Here is a 25,056-nt window from a genome sequence, read left to right as displayed (position 1 = left end):
GAAGCAGATGAGAATTGTTCTTACAGACCTGCCCATTCTCAGCTATGGACTCAGGAATGATCACAAGAGAGGCAGCAACAAACCATAGGCAGCTGTTACACAAGGTTGCATTATCAGGACAAGGGGAATAAATGCCAAATGCTCCTGGAAGGCTTAGCTTTTCCAGCAGATAATTTCTTATTTCTGCTCGAGCTACAAAAGATCTCTGAAGAATCATCCAATTTGTTCTATATATACCCCAACTGGTTGTTATTCTCTGCCCTGGAGGGAGTTGCAAAATGTGCATGCAGCCTGTACTTTGTAAAGGGATTGCAAATAGTGGTGTCCCCTGCTTGCACAGTCCAAACAGATGGCACTGGGCAGGTAAAGAGCTATTCTCTGAGAAATGCTAGCTATGAACAGCCTTTCAAACATTAATAATTTGAGAAACACAGCAGCAGAAATTAGATGTAAAGTGACATAAATGACTTCTAGAAGATACCATTAGTTAAAAAATGATGTGCATGAAAGAGCAGAAAAGCACAATCACACAAGCCAGCATGAACTGACCCAGCCTACCTGACAGACATCCATAACATGAGAAGCCCACTGAAAACACAACGTAGCAGTTAATCTAGTGAGGGCAACCAGGCCAGATGTTTTGCTTGGATGCTGTTTGTGGTTTTATTGCCAGCTGCTCTATTGCAACCTGCAGCACCAAGATGGGGGACTGGGGACGAACACAGAAACAAAGAGAAATTTGTTTTTAAACACATCTTAAGAGGGAGTGGCATGGTAAGGAATGAAGGATCTAAGGGTAATGGAATGTACAACTCTTCATCTGTAGGTCAATTTTTATTGCATTTCAGATCAGCAATCGTGCAAGTCATTATCTGGTCAGTTTTATTGAATCAATTTGGCAGTCTCAATACAGTGTCTAATGCACAGAGGGAAAAATTTGAAAGACTGAAGAGATTTAGGAGTCTAAGTCCCGCTCATTATCAGTGGAACTTCAACCCTCTGAGGAGTTAAGTGCTTTTGAAAATGGAATGCGGTCTTCTAAGTCACATCCACACTTCTGAAAATATTATCCTACTTGGCCACAGCACCGTGTGATGCTTGCTGGTCTCCTTGCTGTCAATCATGGCAGAAAGGTCAAGGACTGAGTGGCTCACAGCAATTACTGGCTTATGAAATTCTCCTTTGCTTCTCAGAACAGTCCCTCCTGTTGAGAGCAGGCATGTTGGCAGGAGATGATGTTGTAGAGGTATATAGATTTCAGTGTTGAAACAGAGAAACTTGTTGTCTCAAGAAGGCACTGTGGTATTTTCCCCAAGTAAAAAGATGTTTAAAAATGAGAGAGAAACAAATGAGTACACTGCAGAGGCAGGAATCAACTAAAAGAAACATTGGCAGATCTGGGAAGATCTGATGTGCCACTGGGACAGTGGAGTCTATTTTCCTGTAAGTGCCAGAACCGCAAAGGAAACCTGCAAAACTGTTAAATAAAATCAGGGTTTAAAAAGGAAGGGAGAACTGTCATTTTAATTAATGCCAGGAATAATAGGTATCTTATTCTCCTCTGATTAAAGTGGTTATGGAGACACAGGGCTACAGAGCTGCTGTGGCCACCAGTGGTAGTGTTGCTGTTGCTATCAACCAGCCTTCATATTCCTTGATCAGGTATGTTCAGAATCTCACCTCAGGGGGTGTGTGTGGCACATCTCAATTCCATATGCTTTAGCCCAATCCCCATGTTTTATTTTATTCCTCTTAGATTCCACTTATCTGATCCCATCAGAAGTTTTCAATGAGCCAAATGAGATCCATAGTTTTAACATAATAAATTACCCCAAGCTCCCTCTCAAGATCTTTGTCCTTCTCACATGTTAAACAGCTGCTGTTCCTTAAGAAATGCTGGTGAGTCAGAAGCTGTGGTGGGGCTGTGGTTTGACCCACATCCTAGATCCCCAGCATCTAAGACATCAGCTATTCAGCACAGCCCCAGTTCTATTCCATAGATGTATTCCACCAGCAGGAAGTCCCCAGCCAGCAGGCATGAAACAGGAGTGAGCACACCTAAACAGAGAATTCTGTGAGCCCCTGCTCCACCTGAGTATGTCCTTTTGTCACCAATAAGCTCCTATTTGACTGATTGGCTTTTATAGCTGATCTTCATCTATCCAAATGGTTTTGCGCTGTTCTTCTCCGATCCTGTCTTTTATTGTTCGGATGAGATCTTCAATACTGCTCCATGCATCGGCCTCTACAGAGGCATAAAGACACGGCAGAGCTTCCAGTTCTTTCTCCTTAAGACGGCACATACGTAAAAACTCATCTTCAGTCTCTGGCTTTGGCAATAGTTTCCTGTATCAAATGAACGGACCAAAAATAAATGTATTAACACTTTAAGTTAATCCTGTAGTCCCAGCTGTCCCATCAAGAATGTCTTTCCTATTGACTATACAAGCAATAAAAGCAGTGGAAAATACAGTTACTCCAGGTCTATCATCCCCTTACCTCCACTCTAACCCCAAGGAGAAATATTTGCTATGGAGAAACAATTTATAAGGAGTGAATGTAGGCAGAGTGCAAGCGTTTATGACCTTTCCTCGTGAAATGCTGTGGGAGTGCTGAGCATGGAGAAAATCCCATATTCTTCAGTCTTATCCTCCCACAGTGCTCATTGCTATCAGTGGCACTGAAAGAGTGTTTGATTTGGGGAATTCCTGCTTTCTCAGGTTGTGAGATTTCAGGGAGGAGTGGAGGGACAAAATAGTGCATACAAAAGCACCAGATGAAGAGAGAAGAGGTTCTTTACTTCTCTCAGTAAGAACATTATTGGACTTGAGAATTAAGCACTGAAAAAGACAGAATATCAAATATGCAAAAGGTTTGATATGTTACCTGAACCTCTTGATGTTTTTCTCTGAGACTCTGATAAAAAGAACAATAGGATATATCTTGGCTTTGATTAAATCCTTTGTGCAGCTTATTCCGGCTTCCAGGAGACAATGCTTGTTCTAAAAACAAAGTCATAACATACAGTCACAAAGGAACATTCATTGCTGTGGAATCTCAAGATAAAGGTATCCATACCTTATGGGGTCAGCTGAAAAGCTCTTCATTTACCACTCTACTGATTTAAAACCTTTTAATCAAATATACATTTAAAGTCCAAAGTCCTCCTACGGGTTTAAAACTAGTCAGTCAAATAACAGCTGAGCTTAATAGCTTTCTGAAAAGGTTTAAAATAGAAATGGATTGATCTAGAGATGAAGAGTATGATCAAATACCAGTTTTGCATAGACACACAAACACACATACTTGCCCTTTATTCAAAGAGAACATCTACTGCAAGTAGTTGTGAGAGAAGAAAACATCACTTTAATTCTCCCTTTTCCATGCTGTGCATCAAATGCACTCTACTTCATATAAGATCTCTGTCTTTGACATTGTTATCTTTGTACTGTACAGCCTTGTGTCTGTGTCTCAGGCTATCCTTTCTTTTGTCCAGGCCCTTGTATCTCTTATTCTTTCACATATTCATATATACTTATGATATGAAAAGGAAATGAATAAGGGATGAAGCAAAGAAAATGAAAGGATATTTTGCTGCATCAATTTGGGTCATCACAGGGAATGAGTGAGAATATAAAAGGATGTGGCTGAGGATAAAAAAGAAAAGGAAAAACAAGAGCACAAATAAAAGCCATTGGGGGGGGATAAATACAAATCTGAGATTGAAGGTGGGCAAGAGAGAGAACATGCAACGTGAACTGGTCAGTCCCTTATTCAAGATGAAAACATACATTGCAGAGAGTGTCACAGACAGCCTACTTAGAGGATACAGAGTACTCTAAGCACCTTGGCAGTGACAGCCTCAATATTGGCAGGTACGATACATTCATACGTGTTCAGATTCTTTTCTCTGCTGAAGATGATAGTCTCTGTTCTTTGCCTCCTTAAAAACTCGTCCTTTGTTACAATATCTGGAAAGAAACAAGAACACAATCAAGATAACAACACAGAACACCTAGAAAACTATCCCATAGTGTTTCACACAGGATATAAGGATGGTTCAGGGAAAGAGCAGCAATGAATTGTCTTAGCAGCTGCCTCATTTCTTCCATTGAATTCAATTAAAGCCTAATCTGATCACAGCTGAGCATCCCAGCTATATCCTGCACCAGCGAGTCCTTGGGCAATTACTACAACACTATGAAGGCATTAAATTCAAACAGTAAATACAATTCCCATGCCTAATGTTATATAGGAACATTTCAGGGCTGGATGATGCTGAGAAGCGCTAAAAAAAGAAGGTCTCTTCTGTATAGGCTCCAAACCCAAGGATTCAGTGCTCCAACATTTGTGTTTAAAGTTACAAAAGAAATTTGGCTTAGGTTGCAGTGTGTGGTACTGGCCCCCTTGTGAATTCCAGCTCTACATCAAAGCTTTTGTTTTATGTTGCAAGACAGGGGATATTTATTATAATACTTAACTTTTCAGTTTGCCTGGGTAACTGCAAGACTGCAATACTATGCGGTGGGTATTCAGCATTAGTGTAAAAACAAAACGTCAGCTATGTTTAATGCTGCGTTGTATACAATCCTGCCCTACAGCAATCACTGGACTGCATATTGCTTTAATGATAAATACTTAGCATGGAAGAAAATCAGTTTTCTTGAGTAGATCAAATGCACAATCTTCACAGCCTTGAATGAGATAGAATTGTACAGTTGCTCTAGGGAAGATATTCCTCATAATGGAAAATATGAGAAACAAATTAATCAAAATTTCACAACGCCTAGATATGCAGTATGCAAACTGTATGCAAACAGAAAGAGCACTCCTAGCATTTCAGTCTCTGAGGGGCATCCTAGCAACCACACAGCATACACATGGATAATATTCACAGACACAGAACCTTGTAACCATGTGCACTGGCTGTCTCAGAAACATTCAAATATCTCAGATATTCTCAAACAGTAGAATTTACAGCTACGCATCACCCTGATGTGACTTGAAGTCCCTTAAGAAGCTATCAAGCTATCACATGTGAGCGCCCCTACTTATGCACGCATACATATGCTCTTATTTCCAACACTGAGGGTTAACAGTCGTGGTCCTCTTTTATCCCATTACCTGGCTTACATATGTTGAATTCCAGGGCACCTCCGGAGTTGAGAAGCTTCTGCACCAAGGTCTTAGCAAGCATGGTGGGGCTGAAAAGTACAGGGCGCCTGCGCTCACAGTGGATTGGTCTCACAAAGCTATAAGGGATCAGGCTGAGCCTCTTATTGATTTCATTTTCGGAATCCAAATCTGAGTAAAGAACAAGACATTTATCTTCTAGTTTTCCTCTCCATCAGTATTTGAAGAAAAAGAAGGAGAAATACATGAACCAGAAATGACATGATTAGTCATACATGCATAGGTCTTTCTCTTTTGCCAGGGTTGTCTTTACTGTATATACAGTAGTATGATGTCCAACCTAATACTAAATAATTCAAATACCTTTTGCTTTCAAGAGATTATTTCACAGTTTAACTTGCTTAAGGAATCTTTCTGCTTATTAAGTTGACTTATTTGAGTTAAATGCTTTTGGACAAAGAGCATTTGTCCTAAGAAGAACTGCCAACCAAACAGGGAGTTTGAGTGTCCTAAACTTGCTTATGAAGGCTTAATGGTGGAATGACTTACAGTAAAATCAGTTTTGGTCACAAATGCTGTTGAACCTTTGCAGAGTGGGCCACAGATGCCAATAATAGGAAAGGTCTATGATGTTTTTCATAGCCATGCTGTTACGCCAGCCTTTTTATCAGTGCTATGTGTGTAAAAGCTATTACTGTTTTATATCCATACCTTCCAGTTTCTCAGACAACACCTTCTTTGCTTCAGATGAGGTCCGTGCCACACCAGAGGGCCAGCCAGTGACGATACGGACTCGCTCATTGCTATTCATACGCTTGTATTTGTTTTCAGACCTACTGACAAACTGAAAAGGTGAACAAAGAGATTTGAACCTCATTTCTTACATTATTTATTCTCCCATGTATTCATCAGCCCACACTTTTTATCTATGAGGTCTGAATTATCTGTGTCTATTGAAGCTAAGACTCCCATGGATCCGTTGACTGAATTCTAAGGCTCTTTAAATATCATAGATCTCATTCAAAGCCTTTGTTAATCCCCTTTGGGATTTCTTATTTTGTTCTCTGCTCTTAAGCAGCATGTTTTTTAACTCACAGAACTCCCTGCTACCACCAGTACAAGCACTGATGTATCCACAGCAGAGTAACATACCCACTCTGAGTATTTGCACAGATCTATCACAGGTTATACCCAAAACTCTGCTTATTGCTTTGCTGTGCCAGAGAGACCTAAAGCCTCCCCAATGCCACATATTCACACTGAGAAACAGGGTGCATGCTTTCATCTCTCATCCACCTTTCTCATCCATATTTGGATATATCTATCCAAATATAAATCTTCCTCCTATATTTGCTAACTTTCACAACCACCTTCCTTCACAAGGAAGATGTTTTTTTCACCCACAGTCTCTGTAATGCTCAGAGTCACTGACCTACAATTAAAGGACTATTTTCAGATGGCACCTTATCTCACAGAACCTTGAGGATTTGATCTAGCCCAATGTATTTTTCCTTGTGGTTCAAGCAAAACACATTTCTGCCTCTGATGGCAGACATGTTTGATTCATCCAACTAAAACAGTAATGGAAGGCATGCAGTTGAACACCCAACATCACAAGAGCAATTAGAAGCCACAAATCCAGTAATCTTTTTCATATATTAAATCTCTTTTTAATAGGAATAAATCCTGATACAACTGCTATATCTGAGGCAGGGTTTCTGGGGAAATCAGGATAGCCTCAAAACATCTTGACATGAGAACCTGAATATGAACATGAGAAACATCTGACCATGAGAAATCTGAACAAGAAATCTGAACAAGAAACTAAACATGAGCTTGCAGCGTGTGCTTGCAGCTCACAAACTGACCATATCCTGGGCTGTATCAAAAGAAGCAAGACCAGCAGGTCAAAGGAGGTGATCCTGCCCATCTACTTTGCTCTCGTGAGACCTCGCTTGAAGTATTGTGTGCAGTTCTGGTGTCCTCAACGTAAGAAGGACATGGAGCTATTGAAGCAAGTCCAGAGGAGGCCACAAGGATGATCAGGGGGCTGGAGCACCTCCTGTATGAAGATAGGCTGAGAAAGTTGGGGCTGTTCAGCTTGGAGAAAAGAAGCTGTGTGGAGATCTCAGAGCAGCCTTCCAGTACCTGAAGGGGGCTACAAGGATGCTGGAGAGGGACTCTTTATCAAGTGCTGCAGTAATAGGACAAGGGGTGATGGGTTCAAACTTAAGCAGCGGGAGTTTCGTTACTGTTAGGGTGGTGAGGCACTACAACAGGTTGCCCAACTAAGTGGTAAATGCGCCATCCCTGGCAGTGTTCAAGGCCAGGCTGGACAGAGCCTTGGGCAACATGGTCTAGGGTGAGGCATCCCTGCCTATGCAGAGGGGTTGGAACTGGATGATCTTAAGGTCCTTTCCAGCCCAAACCATTCTATAATTCTTTGATTCTATGATCTGCTGCTCAAATCCACTATTTCAGACATTGCATTGAAGTTTTGACCTTTATTACCTGTAATATTTGGCCCAGAAGAAAGCTTGCTCTGGAGAGGCGAGGGCTGGTTTTTGGGTCGCTCTGTGGTGCGGGCTCCTCTGGCTGCAAGGTATTCTAGTGAAAAATAACAGGAATTTTTCTTTCCCTCTTTTTTTTTTTATTTAATCTCATTCAAGAAACAGAACGTTTAATATTTCCAATAAAAGAATAGTGATAAATTGATATCTATCTGAAATGCAGTGTTCTAAGCAAACTGTAGACATAACATGGCCTACACTGAGTAACACCACTTCTGTTACTGCTGGTCCACATTCCTTTCTGCACAGGAGACTGCTCTCCACAGCTGCAGAAAGAGGCAATTTCTGCACCAAGAAATAGCATGCAAAGCTTCTGCTTTAGCATCCCTGCCAGTGATCTCTATCCCTTTGATCCATGGGGACTAGAGTACAGAAGGAACCCATGACACTTAACCTTGGCTGAAATCAAACACGCACTGGCTACAGTGTCTGCAAATGTTTGTCTCCCAAGCTCTGATAGTAGCTTATGATAACTAATACACCAGGAAGTCAGTTTTTAATTATGTAAGGAAGGAATTCTTGGGTCTAAAGAAAGAAAACTCAATTTAATTTCACTGAGGGAAAAGGATAAATTGGCAGGGCTGTTGTGTGTGAAGACCTGATAATCCCACTTCTCTCCATAGCATATAGGTTGGAAGAGATAGGTCTATCTAATATGGGACAATGATAGCTCTGTGGATTAGACACTTGCTCACAGTAGGAAAGAAATGATTCTGATTATTGACTTCAAGGATACAGCTTCTTCCTTATGTGAATATGGAGATGCATTAGGGGCTTACAGGCAGAGAAGAATGAGAAGGATTAACTGTAACACAGAATAGATATTAAACTTTTAAAGTGTATTCCCTCATAGCTGAAGGGTTAATAGTGTGCCAGCGCTAGGTGCTCTGCATGGATAATATTGTTTAAAGCAAACATAAGTTGCCCATTGGCTAACACAATCAAAACAATCAAAAAGTGGAAACAAGACTTTGTGTAAAATTAACATAATGAACAAGTAGCAGTGGAGTATCAGATGTTAAAAGACCTTGTTTGTAGCTACTTACCCGGAGTGCCCAAAGGGTATTATGTGAGCTTTCTGTCTCATCTCTGCTTCCTCTGTGCATCAACCGCTGCAGCTTCACCAAAAGAAGTTGCTGGGCTCTGAAAGACAGGATGGAATCACATAGATCAAGATACCTTTGAAACCATTCAGAAGAAAGCTGGATTGCAGTGGGTCTGTGCCTACAGAAAAGATTAAACAGAAATAGCAGTGAGGACTGACTGAACCACACAGTAACACAGGAACAAAATAATGAGCAGGACTGCAGTACAGTTAAGGATTAAAGACTCTCCATGGCATATTTTCCTATGGTACCTTTTGAGAAACCCACATCATTCTTTCAGGTAACATCTGGAGTCTCCTGTCTAAAGCTTTATAGCTGTTATTACAGTTTAACATCACTAGGCCTTATCTCAAAACATTAAGACTACAGCAGTTATTAATACAGAACCATTGCTCTCAGCCATGGTCACTCAGCATTACACTGACCTGCTGTAGTTGGGAATGGTCCCCATCTCCAGGTCTCTGTCGGTGAACAGATCAACTCTGGCACACAGCCACTCATACCTCCCCTGGTACATGGTGTCAAGAATATGAACAATCTCATCACATTTCACTGACAGGGAACAGCAGTCCAGCTGGCTGGAGATGTTTAGGTTCAAGCGGATATGAAATGAGTCCCCCGATGCGATCAGCCCTTCTTCCAGCTCCGACAGCAGTTTCCTGTAACCTGCAGCAGTGAAGAAAGGGGTGAAGCATCATCACTACTGGTCAAACCTCAGTACTGCTGCATTCCTGGGCGTCCTCGTGGAGAAACACACAGCACAAACTTCTGAGGCTCCCTTGAGAGACAGTCCAGAATGCTTGTTACACTAGTTACCACAAGGTTATGGACCTGCACCTTAAAGACACCAATGGGGCATTGATTCAGAAACAGCTCGTGCTGCTAGTATCAGAATCTGTGAGAATTTTCTCATTATATTACTTTTAGGTAACTCCATTTTCTGTCCTTTACAGGACCTGTGAACAGAGAACTTCTTATCAAAGATGCAGACACAGCTATAGCTCTATCCTGTAAGTACAGCTTGAGTTCTGCCACCAAGTTTAACGACAAGCTATTCCCTACATTATTATTAGCTGTAATTGGCACTCCCATAATCAACAACATGCTATATGTGCAGTTGACTGATGCTCAAAAATGCAGTAGTGTTTCCCAGCTTTAAAACCATGAAAGAAAATCAGACATCACTTCCTGTGTGATCTATGGAGCTGAAATTCTCTAACTAGCATTAAAATAATAATAAAAAACAAACCCTGCAAATCTATATACACTAGTAAAAAAAAAAAATGTATCTGGGAATGTAATTTTTGATCCATAACCTGAAATTATCATTACAGGCCATGAACACTAAAATCAAATTCTAGTCAGCACACATGAACTCCAGCTGCTAAAGATAAAGGTACAAAGGTAATAAACAGGGCAACTCCACCAGGTAAATGCTAAATTGACTTTAGCTCATTCAGCTCACCACATTGTGTTACAGAAAAATGTATATAAAAATAAGCTTGAGTGTGTTTTGTCAGTCAGGTCATTATTGGCCCACCATGGAAATTCTTGAGTCCTGTAATGACAAGCATACGGGCTTCTTTTTGTTCTCAGTCACAAAGCTAAAAGCTGGAGCAGCTACACAGAGTAGCTATAATTAACACCAGTGGGCATGCTTCAGATTCGTACCAATACAAAGGACATTTTGGTTCTGTCATTCTCATCCAGACAAATTAGTATAATAGACCTAGGACTATTGGAGATGAGAAACACTTTTGGTCTTACCTTCGTGATTTGATTTATACTGGAGTGTTACTGGACCACTGCACCTCTGAATTGTCCAGTGAACTTCTTCCTTTGTGCAAGTATCCAAGGGAACACTCTGATTTTCCCCTTTAATGCAGCCCTCCAACTAGATATGAAAGAAATATTACTTTCCAGTGCAGGTTCAATCTCTGAGTCAATTATACCAGCTTTTTTTAAGTGTCATAATCTCTTTCTGATACCTTGCTATCAGGATAGAGATTTGACCATCCCAGGCTGCCCAGTAATAAACTGTACAGGAATAGAAGATGTAGGGGGTTTTCCCCCTTGGAGGCATTTTAACAGTAAAATGGTTTGGGAACATTGGCAATGGAGAGAAAACTAAGCAAAGAGCAACTTAGCAGAAGCACCTGCTTATGTGTTTTCAAAGGGGCTGTACTATACAATATAGCATTAAAGAACACATCTGTTGCTCTAATCTCTTCCATGCATAGCTACTGTAAATTGCAGAAGTGTATGTACAGGTGACTGCTAATACTATTATCCCATGTGTTCTCAGTCAATAGGAGATTTTCTTCTGCATGAGTCATATGCTTTGTCAATATAAGATGAAAGAAGAAACAAAGTATGGTATGAGTGCGTATGTGTGTAGGCGGACAGACATCTAATAGTGTTGATTACTTTATGCTCACCAGTAGGATTTGGTGTCCCTCCCGAAGGCCTGCTTTCTCTGCAAGTGATCCTGTCTTAACAGAGCTAATAAAGCTCCCTTTATCATTGCCCCCAACCACAGTGATTTCCGAGTTGAGGTTGTCTCCATTCAGTGTCACACGCTGGACAGTATGGCAGGAGTTTCTAATGCGACCAACTGATGTGACAGAGGGGCGAAAAGGTCTGCGTTCATGAGAGGAAGTAACAGTCAGTTATCTCAGGTATAGCTACCACTCCAGAGTTAAATGTATATATGATAAATGAGAGATATTAATAAACTTTTAGTGTTATCAAGCACTAGGATCTAAGGACTCTAAAAGAAATCCCTCTCATTACTGCATAAGTTCTAGAGAAGAGCATCTGGACACCTTTAAGTACTCTGACATGACTGGGTAACTCAGGTGTATAACAGTACCCAGCAAGTTGTGGCAGCAAGATGACAAGAACACAAGGATAATTTTAAGTGTCTTGAACATTTTGTCTGGCTTGAAGACTCTGAAAGTTTAGGATGACCTTCACTTGTTTACTGGATATGAAATGGCTTCAAAGTAATGTTACACTGCTGCCAATATAAAGAAGTTGACTGCTTCCAACACAGAAACAGAACTTACACTGCTGCCAATATAAAGACTACTTAGTACAGTATCGTTAGATTTTTGTATCAAACAACCTGTGACATCATACTCCTGCTATTATATCTTCAGTCAGGAGGATCTCTATCTACCATAGCAGCTTTTCCCCATAGTCTTTGCCTAAGGTAGGTAAAACAGGCATCTCAAATACCTTTCCAGAGAGAACTTTCTAAATATGGAGTTGACATGCTCAAGCTCGTAGGCATCCAGGCCTTCTGACTGATGAGAAGAGGAGGAAGAGTGCACTGAAGGAGCTCCATGTGACTGCCTGTCATGACTGTCATCTGAAAAGAGTAACAAGAATGAAAATGAATCTTAGAGTGACAACAATGGAAAAGGGGAAAATGAATGTTTGATTGATCCCAGCCACGACTGTAGGAGGAAATTCCTTGTCCCACTTAGTTCTTCAGAAATAAGCACTTTTTTATTCTTACCACCAGCTGATCCTTTGTTTTCTTTTTACAATTCTATGACCTGATTTTTGTTCCAGACAATGTGTCCCATCTTAGTGGGACCAGAAGTTAATTATCTGACAGTATCTGTAGGTGGTGAGCTAATCACATAGATTCCTCAGTCAAACTATACATCATCTTGCTTACCATCCAGCTCCAAAGCATCGTATCCAAAGCTGTCATTGTCCTCTTCAACCAGGCTGGAATTAAAAACAAAGCATGAGGTAAGAGATCTCAGAGAAGAGATTCAGAGCAGCCCTGTGGAGGACTTGGGGGTGCTGGTTGATGATAAAATGAACATAAGCCAGCTTCAGTGTGAGCTCGCAGCCCAGAAAGCCAACCGTATCCTGGGCTGCATCAAAAGGAGCATGACCAGCAGGTCAAAGGAGGTGATCCTGCCCCTCTACTCCGCTCTCATGAGGCCTCACTTGGAGTACTGTGTGCAGTTCTGGTGTCCTCAACATAAAAAGGACATGGAATTGTTGGAGCATATCCAGAGGAGGCCATGAGGATGATCAGGGGACTGGAGCACCTCCCCTATGAAGATAGGCTGAGAAAGTTGGGGCTGTTCAGCCTGGAGAAGAGAAGGCTGCGTGGAGACCTCATAGCAGCCTTCCAGGATCTGAAGGGGGTCTATAGGGATGCTGGGGAGGGACTCTTCATTAGGGACTCTAGTGATAGGACAAGGGGTAATGGGTTAAAACTTAAACAGGGGAAGTTTAGATTGGATATAAGGAGGAAGTTCTTCACTGTGAGGGTGGTGAGGCACTGGAATGGGTTGCCCAGGGAGGTTGTGAATGCTCCATCCCTGGCGGTGTTCAAGGCCAGGTTGGACAGAGCCTTGGGTGCCATGGTTTAGTGTAAGGTATCCCTGCCCATGGCAGGGGGGTTGGAACTGGATGATCTTAAGGTGCTTTCCAACCCTAACTTTTCCATGATTCTATGATTCTGTTCTACAATGGAAGAAAGCTGTTCACTTTCCAGCTTCAAGAGATTTCATGAAGTTCTAAAGGAGAAACTTTTACTGTGATAAAGAAGAATGTTGGAGGTGTTGCATCAGAAAATGGTGAAGCTGCAAAAAACAAGCAAGTAGCCTATTTGTGAGCCCAGGGAAGATGCAGGAAGGTGGCAGGAAGACACAGTATGTGTTGCCAACATGGAAAACATGTGAAGCAGCAAGAAGGTCCAGAAGGAAGAATTGCTAACAGCAGTGAGGGAATGAAGATTTTGCTGAAGGCAAAAGGAAGCTGCTGACTGATGGGCTCATATGTGTGACTTATACCACACCTGCTTCAGCACTGAGATGAATGGTTGCAATGTGTCTGCTGTATATCTACTGCAGCATGGTTTTTTCTCCATGAGAGATCAAAAATGTCAGAAGCTCACTGATGGACAGAGCGAATGTAAGGCAAGTGTCTGATGTGCAGTAGTAAAGGAGTACTTTACCTGCTGGATTTCAAGTACCTGAAGCATTTTATAACAGCTTAATGGCACCTTGCATGGTTACTCAGATACCTACCATAACAGAATGGCAAGCTTTTATACAGAAACTCTTATGCCACAGCTCTGGTCCCACTCCAGTTCCCACTGACACCACCTTTCCTGTTAAGGATAACTGGATTGGTTGACCTTAAAAACAAGCAGTTAAAATCCACCAATATGTTGTTCTTAAGGGGGTATTGGGGATGTCCAGCCAAGTGAGTGAGCTGTCTGCCTCACTAGGACTTCATTAAAGCTCATCCTTTGGTTGCAAAGCTGTTTAAGTAACAGCTTGTTTTTCCCATTTAGAATGATTTGTAGGTCTCCTGTGGAGCTGACATTTCTCATAGTTGGCTTCAGGTGAAGGGTGAATTTCTGCAGCCAGTCTGGGGAGAATTGGCTATTTTTATACCATGCCTAAGCAGGGAAATAATATACCTTTCCCTACATTACATTATGATCTTAATCTCACTTTTTCCACACAAATTAAGATCAGATGGACTGTGAAACCTGCACTGTGACATGTAAATAGCAATTATTTTGGCTTATCTTCACAAACAAGTTAAAAAGCCTCAGCAGGTTAATATAAAGTTATAAACTGCAGTGAACTTCAGGGCATCCTCTTGAAGTACTTGACTTTAGTGATTATTAGCTCAGCAAAGTAAGGCCACATTCAGACCCTGCTCTTGGATAGCTCCTTCTTTCATATGCCAGTGGCAAAGGGTATAATATGAGGAAAATATTCAGTCTTCCAATGTCTTAACATACAGAACAGGATGTAGTTAAAGCTGTAGTGAAATAAGCCCACAAGATGAATACTATCCATGTAATCTTTACTGCTGTCTGTTATACACTGCAAATATTTCAGTGTTTAGGCATGCCAAAGGCTTTTCAAGTTAAGCACATGAAACATCCATTAATAAAACAACCCTTTTTCTCCAACTTGAATTAACACAACACACTTAAAAAAGGGGCTTGGGGGACAATAGAGGAAAAGCTAAGGGAGATGAGAATAAACTCCCTTGGCAGGATAGAAAATGATGGGGGAGAACTAGCTGAGGAAGCCCTCAGTGGAAAGCTGTCTTGCAAAGCTTTACGCTGAGAAAGAGAGGCAAAAGTGGCAGTCTGCCAGAGGTGAATTTGTTTTGAAAAGCATTAGAAATCTAAATCAAGTTCTAATAAAGATTAGGTCCAAAAAAATGATCTAATAAACATCTAAACCCTCCACGTGTACTGCTTTCTTCTAAATTGGTTTGCCTGGGCTTTGTTCTTTTCTCCTTCTGCTTGGGACCTTTAAGGAATGTATTTGTGTCTTCTGATATTTCTGATGCAAACCCTGATGCTACTGGCACCAAAAGAGTGTGTCCAAGTACTGCATTACTCTAAACCTTTCAGGAAAGGTGTCAGTGCTATGTAGAGAACTGTGAGGCAGGCAAGGTCTCTCCTTCGTGCCACTAATCTCCCATTTGCCTGCTGATCTGATTTCCCTCACAGGGGAAGTCCAAGGGGCCATGGCACAACCAGAAGTGGAAGCTGCAGCAGGAGGTGAAACAGAGGGCAATGCATATCTCTCTTCATTGCTATGCTAAGATGCAGAGCACTGGGCCTGACAAAACCCATCTCCCTCCTCCACTTCCCCCCCATCCATTCCATACAGACATTCAAGCAGCTCTGCTCTATTTTGGCAGCATACAGAGTAGAAGGAGGGGCTGTGAGTGAAGGAGAAAGGACAGGGACACAGACATGGGCAGCATGGGGCTGACTGAGAAGCAAAAAGTGAAGTTGTATCAGTCTACAAAGTAGAGCATATTCTCCAATAGCATTTGTGACTGTCGTTTCAGTACTGTTAAAAAACTCAGTGTAGCAGTGGTATCGCCATGTCATTCACCCAAGATGAACCATCAGAATTCCTGTTTTGGACAAAATGAGGGATGAAGGACTGCATCCTTGAAGTCTAGCACGTTAGTGCTGCTGCCTAGTAACAGCTTTCTAGCTAGAGACAGACACAAGGACATGCCCCATCTCTAGCAGTGTTCAAGGACAGGCTGGACAGAGCCTTGGGCAACCTGGTCTATTGAAAGGTGTCCCTGCCTGTGGCAGGGGGTTCGAACTGGATAATCTTTAAGGTCCTTTCCAACCAAGCCATTTTATGATTCTATGTTCTACAGCTCTTTTTAACCTCCTGCTTGTGACAACAGGTTCCAGGTGTATTTCACCAGCACAGCCACCTACCTGCAGTGAGGGGTGTCCTCTTTGACACGTCGGACTATTGAATCATTTCCTGGAGGCTCAGGAGTCGTAGACATGATACTGTCATTGCGATTCCTCAGGGTTTGCTTTAAAAAGAGAAACAACAGAAAGCTTATGTGACTTAAAAGTGCTGCAATTTCTAATCTACAGCAGCATTAGCCTGCTAGCTTGCTGGTGATACTCTGCATGGTGAAGCACACACAACAGTAAGAAAAATTGATTCTTGATGCACAGAATGGTACATACAAGAGTAGTCCTATTCATATATTCCAGTATTTTAGCAATATGTACAGTATTTTCTTTTATGACCACATGGCTGTCTGATTTATCAAGTAATTTTCATTCTACCCTTGAGCTCTGGTCTGTGTTGCACAGCTGACATATAGGAGGAAGCAGATGAAAAGCTGTATATACGTATACTTATAGCATACATATATATATATAAATAGTAGAAATGAGAAAGAAAAAATAGATCTCCATACATTAAATTATTAATCTAGTACACTGGAAACTAAACTTTCTGAAAGCTAGAGGAAAGGTAGTATAAGTCATCTAAACATCCAACAGATATTCCAGAGAATATTCCTAACCGAGCTAATCTTATTACAAGTTGCAGGGAGTTATTTCTTGGCTATTCTTGGGTATAGTTTTAATTTCCTGGGGCAGCATTTTTCACGGTCCTCTAGAAAGATGTTTTGTTCTTTGTTATTAACACTCTGCAAGTGCACTCTGTCTGTCTGCTTGTCCTGCTGCGTCAGTGCTCACATACGTATAATGGAATAACTACCTTGGGAGATTACGGGGATACAGCAAGCAGGGAAGAAATGATTTGGCTATAGTATGCAGAAATTTCCAGCTGTGATGTGCACCCCTTTTCTCACTCACTGTTATGTATAGACAGGAAAAGCATTAGAGAACTGAAAAAACCCCATCCTGAAATGTTTCTTAAACAAATTTCAAAAGAGCTTTTAAAGAAAATCTCTTCCTTCTAACAGTAAATGTGAAATGCCATGAGGAGACAGCCAGAGGTCATAAATACCTTTGAAATATCTTTAAATAAACATAAACCAATTGTGGGATTTGGGAAAAGGCTAATAACATGGTTCCAACAAAATGCTGGTAAAAGGATTAAGGGAGCCTCTGACAAGGGCCTTGAATGTGATCACAGCTGGGATGCTAGTGAAGCACTAATACTGGGCTGTGAAAGCACCAAACCACATGAAGAGAGGCAGTCATAGACAGGCAAGGGGCATTTGAAGGCTCCTTACAATCTTGCTGACTTCACAGCTGCTGATGGAGTTACTGATGGAAACAGAGGAACTCGTGTCCGTGCGGCCATTGCTGGCATCAGCCCCATCTTCATCCTGAGCTCTGACTGCTGTGCTCACCGACAGAGAGAAATACAGATAAAATGATCTCAGATCAATTTCAGTACAGACTCTTTCACAGATCTGCAACAGCACTTGGGTTATCTTCCTATTTCACCTTATCTTGTTTCCCCCTCCTTTTACTACTGGACAGAGGCTCGAGCAAGCATGCTGTGCCCTGCAGCTCTGGCTGCCTTTACTTCCTCATCAGCTTCCCAGCAAAGAACAGAAATACACCCCACTCTGCACAGCCTCTCACTAACTTTTTCTTTCAACTCCATCCTGGATGGTTTTATTAGATCTGTGAATACTATTTGACAAATTAAAGAAGGATTTTTTAACGTATAACTTCATCATCTGAATCTGGCAGTCTGCAATAAGGTTGGCTCACTGAATCAGGCTTTTTTTGTTTTTTTACAGCAAAAGAATTACAACAGGGACTGAGAAGCTTGAGATCCCTCAGCAGCCCCAGGTAACACAGTGTGAATGTCTTTGTGGCCTCCTGCCCTTCCTCTGCACCTCTAATTTATACTAATGTTGCACACTACCCGATACCAAAAGTACTGTTTAACATGCAATATCTCGCAGCAGTTTCCCATCATATTCTGTACACCAGCGAGCATGCTGCTGCACATAACAAATAAAGGAAGTGCTGCCTCAGATGGTGTTTGGTTTGAGAACAGTATTACATAAATAAGAGGAATTGGGAGTAGCACAAACATGAGTATACAACAACAGATCTGGTAACTTGGCAGCTGGCTGATGGGTGGGTCACCCACTTCCTCTAACCTCTGCAATGCTTTACATTTCAAAGTCATTCCCTTTTGCCAAAGGACAAAGGAATGATTAGATGATCACTAAATGAGGGTCTTTTCAGCTTGAAGGATTTTCCCAACAGCAAAAGAGACAATAATATAATGACTGTCAGTACAGGGGACTACAGTTTTTGTAAACTAAATGGAAAATTGAGTAAACAGAAAATGTAGGTAGTCTATGGGATGTAACATTGTGCGTCTGTGGAGGTAACTTTGGATGCAGAGGACATCCAGGTAGAATACTTGACTACTTTAAATAACGACATTGTTAACTATGACAGAAACTGTCTATTTCACTGACTTGGACTTAGTTAAGAAGTTCCCTGGTATCCCCTGGCATATTTGTTAAAACAACTTAATAAGATTAAGTGAATGAGACAAAGCAACAGAAAAGGAATAAGGACATGGGTGCTCTTTCTGACCTTGAAACTCTGATGTTTTGTTCATGCTGACAGGGGATTTAGCTCTTGGATTTATCTAAAAGAAAGAGGATAAAAATAAGCATAAATGCAGAGTATTTGCCACAGATATTTTCACTCCCATTTTTAACTGTTCTGCTACAAAATATTTCCCATCCTTTACACAGGACCCAAAATTTAGAAGACGATTTGGTATCTAGATGCTGCTGCAGTGAACAAGAGTTAGTTACCAAACTACCTTTAAAAGCCTGGCCCAAATACACTGCAATATCCAGATTCTGCTGAGGGAACAAAGAGCAAAAGGTGAAGTAGGTGCCTTGGGACTGTTTTCAGGCAGCTGTTAACACAACAGGCATCCTTTTGGAGTGTGTAATGTGAAAACTGCAGGTCTACTGCCATAAGTAATAACGACAGCCAGAGCTCAGGAAAGTTACGAAGGACAGGGAGGATTCAAATGCAGAGGAAAGGAAAGAGAACCTCAATCCCCCAAATATTAGACTGTGGGTTTTTTTTACAGTTCATGAATATAGCATCAGGTAATAGCTGTATGAATGCAGCTGGTCGAGGAAACAATGGACCTAGCTCATGCTACCCCTTAATCTTAAGTGAGAGGAAATTGCTATAATTCAATTCTAAATTAGGCAGATAATTTTGCTCTAGATTGTGTCCATTTCGACTAGTGCTTCCAGCTGATGTGAGCTTTCCCACCAATGCTTCTTTATCTACCTTCAGATACTTGTGTGCTGGACTCCAGGCATTATGTCATTTTTTCTTCCTCTACTGTTAAGGAGGCAAAGAATCAATTTATTGACAACGCTCCAGGAATGTGAATGAGCAGCAGGAGCAAGGAGAATGCACAAAATGGGGAGAAGGGGCAGAAAATGGTCTATGAAGTCTGACTGTATCTGCTCCTCAAGATGCAAATCTCCACAGGGCAAAACCTGACAGCTCACTGTCATACAGGTCTATTCTTGTCTTTATAACACACTTTCAGAGGCATGATGGCAACGTGTATTATGCCTCTTACTTCTAACAGTCCCTGCACTGTATCATTACATCTTATATTAAGACACACCTGGATTCCCTTTAGATTCAGTCTTCTCTTGAGTCGAGCTTGATCAGGCAAGAAGAATTTGTTGTCTTCTGGAGACTCTTCAGAAGTGGAGGAGTCATCTGCTTCCTGACCATTGGCTTTTGGGCTAGGAGTCCCAAAGGTCTGAGAGATAATGGTGATGGGTAGATTCCGTGGTAAACTCTGAAGATCAGAAGGAAACACTTTACTTTTGAGACCATGTTCTGGTACAACTCCTCATGACCTCCCTTTTAGAGTAATCTGATTGAACTTCCTCTGACACCAGTGCATCAGCAGCTGATGTTCCAGACCCAGTACATCAGTTACATCAGTAACCTAGACTGCCATTTGTGGGGATTTCTGTTCACGGGGGCACATTCCTCAGAAGTATTTGTAGTGTCTACCCCAGTGTAGAAATTGTCTTTATGCATTTCTTTCCCTCCCACTTCAAATCAAGTTATGGAATTCCAGACTTTGATAAGCTATATGCATGACACAAACTTGAACCCCATTGTATTGAATAACTCACACCACTGACATTTAGTAGAAGGAGGTTATTTTGTTCAAGTAACTCATAGAGGGAATTAAAGAAGTCTCCTCTCCCTTCCCCATCAGAATGCTTTTAAAAGCAAGCCTGAATAAAGAACTCATGTCTGTCTGCCTCACCCCTACCTGGTCAAGAAAGTTGTTATCCTTGGAGAGCCGTCGGAGCTTGCACTCCAGGTTAACAATACAAGCTTCTTTCCGAACCACCTCAATCCGGAGTTCATCATTTCTCTCCTCCAGCTCTCGAATCTGCTTCCTGTATTTATCTTTTTCAATCAGACAATGTGAATACTGTGTCTGAGCCTCATCACGCGAGCGGAATGCCTGCAGTGGAGAGAAGAAACCTCTTATGCACCTGAGCACCAGATACCTTCTCCTGTTGATTTCGTTCGCAAAGGTGTTTGGAACAGGCACTTGAGAACTGGTAACCATTCACCACTTAACACAGCAGTCAGGATCAGGATGTGCCGCAGTAGTACCATTAAAAATCACAATGATGAGGGTGGTTCATTTCCAGCTCCCTCTTGGGTGGTGGCAAAATGCTCCAGAGTGCAAACCAGATGACTTGACACTATAATATAAAGCCTGCAGTAGCTGCTGTTAAGATCCTGGCCCTGCTTGCCAAATGCTACACACTGGAAACAACTCGGTATTATCCTATGGTTAATTACTGGAATGCAAATTCCAACAAGTAGCAATTTCTTGTAACTGCTGATTTTTAATGGTATTTTGGGTCCAATAACCCATAATTCCCCAAAGTGACACATGAGGTACAGGCTTTTGCTACTAATTTTCCCCACTTTAACTGTTAGATACCTGGTCTCGCTCCTTTTCCACCTCTTCTAGCTGTATCATCACAGTGTTCATTCGGTGCTTGTACATCTCACAGTCTTTTCCTAGCGTTGAACACTTTAACTCCAAATCTTCTTTCTCTTCAAGATACTGGAAATGACACACTGTTAACTTCCATTGCTCTCAGAGGTCTTTTGGGCACTAGCCTGAGACATTCCATCACTCTATCCTTCCATCTCTCACCTTGTCTCTCAAGTCTTCCACATGACGAATCTCTTCTTGGAGATTAAAGATCTTGTTGACCAACTCATGACGATCTTCTAGTGCCTCCTTACGGTCGTGTTCCAGAATATCCAGAATGGCCTTGTCTGAATCTGGCAGACTCCGCTTGTCAGCCTGAGGAAAGATGTTTTTAAGAGGCAGACCAGAGAAAGAGAAAACAGGATCGTAGGGAGAAAAGTGACAAAGACAGTAACAAGCAAGAAGAATAGAAAACGCACCTGGTATGGCAATGGGAAAGCAGGAGAAGAGGTGGGCATTTGTTCATGTTTTACAGTGGTGTTGGAAAAGATGAATAAAGGTTGTCTTGCTGTCAGAATAGTCTGATGAAGGAACTGTTTTATGGTACTGGCTATAATTTGATCCATTTTGGATGCAGTGACAATTCTTCACTCCAAGCCCTGCATTCAAAACTCTTCTCTATTAATCAGCTCCCACTGAGCACAAAAATCACCTCTGCCAAAAAGCAGGGCCTAAGAAAACATTCAGGGGGATTTGGAGAGCATGCATAGGCTTTGCAGGGCTGTGCTCAGAGAATATTAAGCTTCCTGGAGTAGCTTGTACCACTGCTTCACTTTCTGTAGTGTCCTGCAATATGTTTTCTTTCAGATTTAGTATTAACAAGATTACCAGAGCAGCAAAGAAATTGCCTTCCAAAATTAACCATCAATGGAAGATGGAAAAGGCATAAAATGCAAGTAATATGCATATTTGTTTTTAAAATGCCGACAGTAAGTTGGGAATTTCAGTGACATTTTGGTTACACAATATTCCTAAAGTACACCCAAGTATTTCTAAACCAAACTGCCTTTGGTTTGTGCTTTCACTTAGGAGAATTACACAGAGTCATAGAACAGTTTGGGTTGGAAGGGACCTTTGAAGGTCACCTAGTCCAAACCCCCTGCAATGAGCAGGGACAGCTTCAACTGTAACTTCAACTTCAGTCCTGGTTTTCATGATTATTTATCTGTTTCTTTAGATGCTATAAGACCATTTCAACTAATATAAGAGATTCTACATGGACCAGAACTCCCAGAACCTTCTATACTACTCTCTTTTCAATCTTTGAATTGGATTTGTGTTAGAAATAGGAATTGTTAGGCACTGCTGGAGGCTACGGCCATTTCTGAAATGCATTGTATTGATAATTTCCAAGTGTTATTTTAAAATGCCACAAACCTTTTCCAGCAAAGTGCTGAGCACTCTTCCATATCTCCCAATATTTGGCTAAGCTTTTCACCGAGTAACACAGTGCTAAATTTGCTGCATATCATCTTTTTTCCCTATCTGCCCAAAGAAAGGTTAGTTAAGATCCCTGTGCAGGTTACAGCAGTATTGCACAAAGCATTCCAGTAACTAGTAACCATCCAAGTACAAAACCTTTATTACCCTCTGCTTCATTAAGACATTTTAGCACAGATATGACAATAACCTAAAGCAGGGTGCGCAGAGCCACTGTCAGGCTATTTAACACAGTGACAAAGCAATACAAAGAGCCACAACAGGGCTAAAACAGGGAGTTGAATGCTCGGCAATTAAAGAGCTGCACTCTTGATTCGGAGAAAACTCCAGGAACAAACTTGCCAACAAAGTTTTCAAGCTGACAAGCAGGTATTCTTTATTGTGGCGCTGGGAGACACGGGGGATAGCTCCTCCTAACGTGTGTCCCCGTATTGCTATACAAGCCATCCTTATACAGTCCCTGGGCATATATACATATTCATGAGGCTACATATGGATTACATCATTTTCCAGAGAGTTCCCCGCATGCGTACAGAATTGTGGTGGTGGTCTCTGAGGGTCGGTTACTTCTTCCAACAATCTTCATCACTTCTGGCAGCCTTTGAAGCACGCGCAGTAGATGCTCATACCAGTTTAATTGGTTCATTAGCACCAAAGACGTAATAATCCTCCTATCCTCCTGCTTATCAGTTAGTTTAACTGTAGCCCATCCTGGACACCTGCGGTTCCCAGATACTCCTTATCCCTGTGTCCTGTTCTTCTAGACTGTTTTTCTTAAAGCTATGCCAACTGTAACAATTTATCTTGTGAGAATTCTCAGTATGTTCTCTAGCTATACTCTTTTTTTCTCTATGTATCCTGCACCTCAATAATTTTCCATTGTTACTGTTACAAAGCCATCAAACTTAACATTACTTAAAACTGATTCTAAAGGTTTTTATATATTCCATTTTGTGACTTTGTGCCCCCTTGTCTCACTCTGTACCTTGAAAGAGCCAATCTCTCATGTACAGCTTGATTTATGAGATGACAACTTTGTTTCTTCAGTAGAACTCCTGATGTGTGTACAAGGAGTACTATGGACAGCTGGGAGCTATAGAAGAACCTGCTGTTTATCCAGATTCTGCGCTTCTGCTTATTGCAGCTTTGCAGGTAGAGGTTTCACCCAATGCTCCCTAGCGCTGTAACAAGAGTATGTGTTGAGTTTGAAGTGAGGAGAGACCATGCCACTTGCTCTTGAAATAGTCACCAGTTTCCCTGTTGTACACTCAAATCCCTGTCCCTTACGTGGGATCTGTCACCATCTGCTTCTTCTCTATCTCCTCCAGACACTAACTCCTGAAGGGTAGACAGCAAGGCAGGAGAGCAGATGCAGGGTACATGAGACAGTACAGAAGGAAAGTGTGGAGGTGCCTGCAGGCAAGGAGTGGTTGAAGCCTGCTGAATCACTGGGTAAGCAGGAAGGGTATGCTGATGTGGCCGGAATTTTAAACATAGCAATCTGCTTTTATATCTGAAATTATGGACTTTTATACCTGAATGATGGACTGTAGCTCCTGGATTTTAGTCTTCATCATCTCATTTTCCCGCTCCAGCTCCAAAACCTGCTCCTTTTTGGGTCGGTTTTCAATATCATTTTTCAGCTTCAAAGACTGGTTCCTCTCCAGCTTGCATTCCTCTTCCACCTTGTTCAAGCGATGCTTCAGCTGGTCAATCTAGAGCAGCCAGAGAGCAGTGAAAAGAGGAAAGAAATCATTCCTAGCTCTTGATATTTACTGCTCTGAAAACACCTTGCTTCCAGGTGAAAACATAGGTGGAAGAAATAGCTTAATATGTGAATGCTGATAGGGAGCAGCAGATAATTGGTGTATGTGTGTAGTGTTGAATGCCCACGACTGAACTGCTGAACTCAAGCAGAAGCCTGCTATTAGCTGGCTACAACTGATATGGGCTGGTTGTAAATTTTTATAACATCACAACTAAAAAAGAGCGGCGCATCCTAAATCCTCCAGTAGAGATATGAAACAGATTAACACTTGGGAGGCTGACCACACACTGTGCTTTTGCATATAAACTATTTGGATTTGGAAAAACAGGGACTTTGAGTGCTGGATAGGAAAGAGTGGTTCGCAGAAAGAAAAAGCAGCTTCAGGCAGAAGGGGACCTGGGAATAAGGTGCTGATGATCATGAGTGGAGGAAAGATTTGAAAGTGAAGGAGTATCCTGGAGATCAGAGATGCACAGGATAAAGGCCAGGGGTGCCCAGGGACCTTGGCCTGTAATGTCTGTGGGTGCTGTGAGCTGCTGCACAGCGTGAATTGACATGACTTTCAACCCAGCCATTCCACTCCAGCAGCCATGTCCCCATGGGAAGGGATGCTGAGCCCAAGAGAAGGCAGCACTGAACTGGGAGAGTGAGCAACGGACTGTGACAAAGTGGGGCAA

General features: G+C 41.7%; 1 protein-coding gene across 2 annotated transcripts in view; it reads right to left on the bottom strand.

Moving 5' to 3' along the window:
• Nucleotides 1–815: 815 nt before the first annotated feature.
• Nucleotides 816–25,056, bottom strand: part of CARD11 (caspase recruitment domain family member 11) — a 45,929-nt gene continuing 21,688 nt past the window's right edge. For both annotated transcript variants that reach the window (XM_061356968.1, XM_061356967.1), the window contains exons 5-24: nt 24,147–24,326; nt 21,334–21,486; nt 21,115–21,240; nt 20,425–20,622; nt 19,756–19,935; nt 18,684–18,738; nt 17,348–17,457; nt 16,062–16,165; nt 12,498–12,550; nt 12,050–12,182; nt 11,248–11,449; nt 10,577–10,703; nt 9,235–9,475; nt 8,750–8,846; nt 7,645–7,740; nt 5,845–5,977; nt 5,125–5,304; nt 3,847–3,971; nt 2,887–3,002; nt 816–2,346 (exon numbers count right to left, since the gene is read on the bottom strand). In XM_061356968.1, coding sequence (XP_061212952.1) covers nt 2,142–2,346; nt 2,887–3,002; nt 3,847–3,971; nt 5,125–5,304; nt 5,845–5,977; nt 7,645–7,740; nt 8,750–8,846; nt 9,235–9,475; nt 10,577–10,703; nt 11,248–11,449; nt 12,050–12,182; nt 12,498–12,550; nt 16,062–16,165; nt 17,348–17,457; nt 18,684–18,738; nt 19,756–19,935; nt 20,425–20,622; nt 21,115–21,240; nt 21,334–21,486; nt 24,147–24,326 — 2,814 coding nt within the window. In that variant the 3' untranslated portion in view covers nt 816–2,141. The remainder of the gene's footprint in view (nt 2,347–2,886; nt 3,003–3,846; nt 3,972–5,124; nt 5,305–5,844; nt 5,978–7,644; nt 7,741–8,749; nt 8,847–9,234; nt 9,476–10,576; nt 10,704–11,247; nt 11,450–12,049; nt 12,183–12,497; nt 12,551–16,061; nt 16,166–17,347; nt 17,458–18,683; nt 18,739–19,755; nt 19,936–20,424; nt 20,623–21,114; nt 21,241–21,333; nt 21,487–24,146; nt 24,327–25,056) is intronic.

Source organism: Neopsephotus bourkii, unplaced genomic scaffold (assembly GCF_033783945.1).
Source record: "Neopsephotus bourkii isolate Nb327-2 ecotype Australia unplaced genomic scaffold, CSIRO-AGI_Nbou_v1 NB_882, whole genome shotgun sequence".
Classification (NCBI taxonomy): Eukaryota; Metazoa; Chordata; class Aves; order Psittaciformes; family Psittacidae; genus Neopsephotus; species Neopsephotus bourkii.
This window is presented reverse-complemented; position numbering and strand designations above follow the sequence as displayed.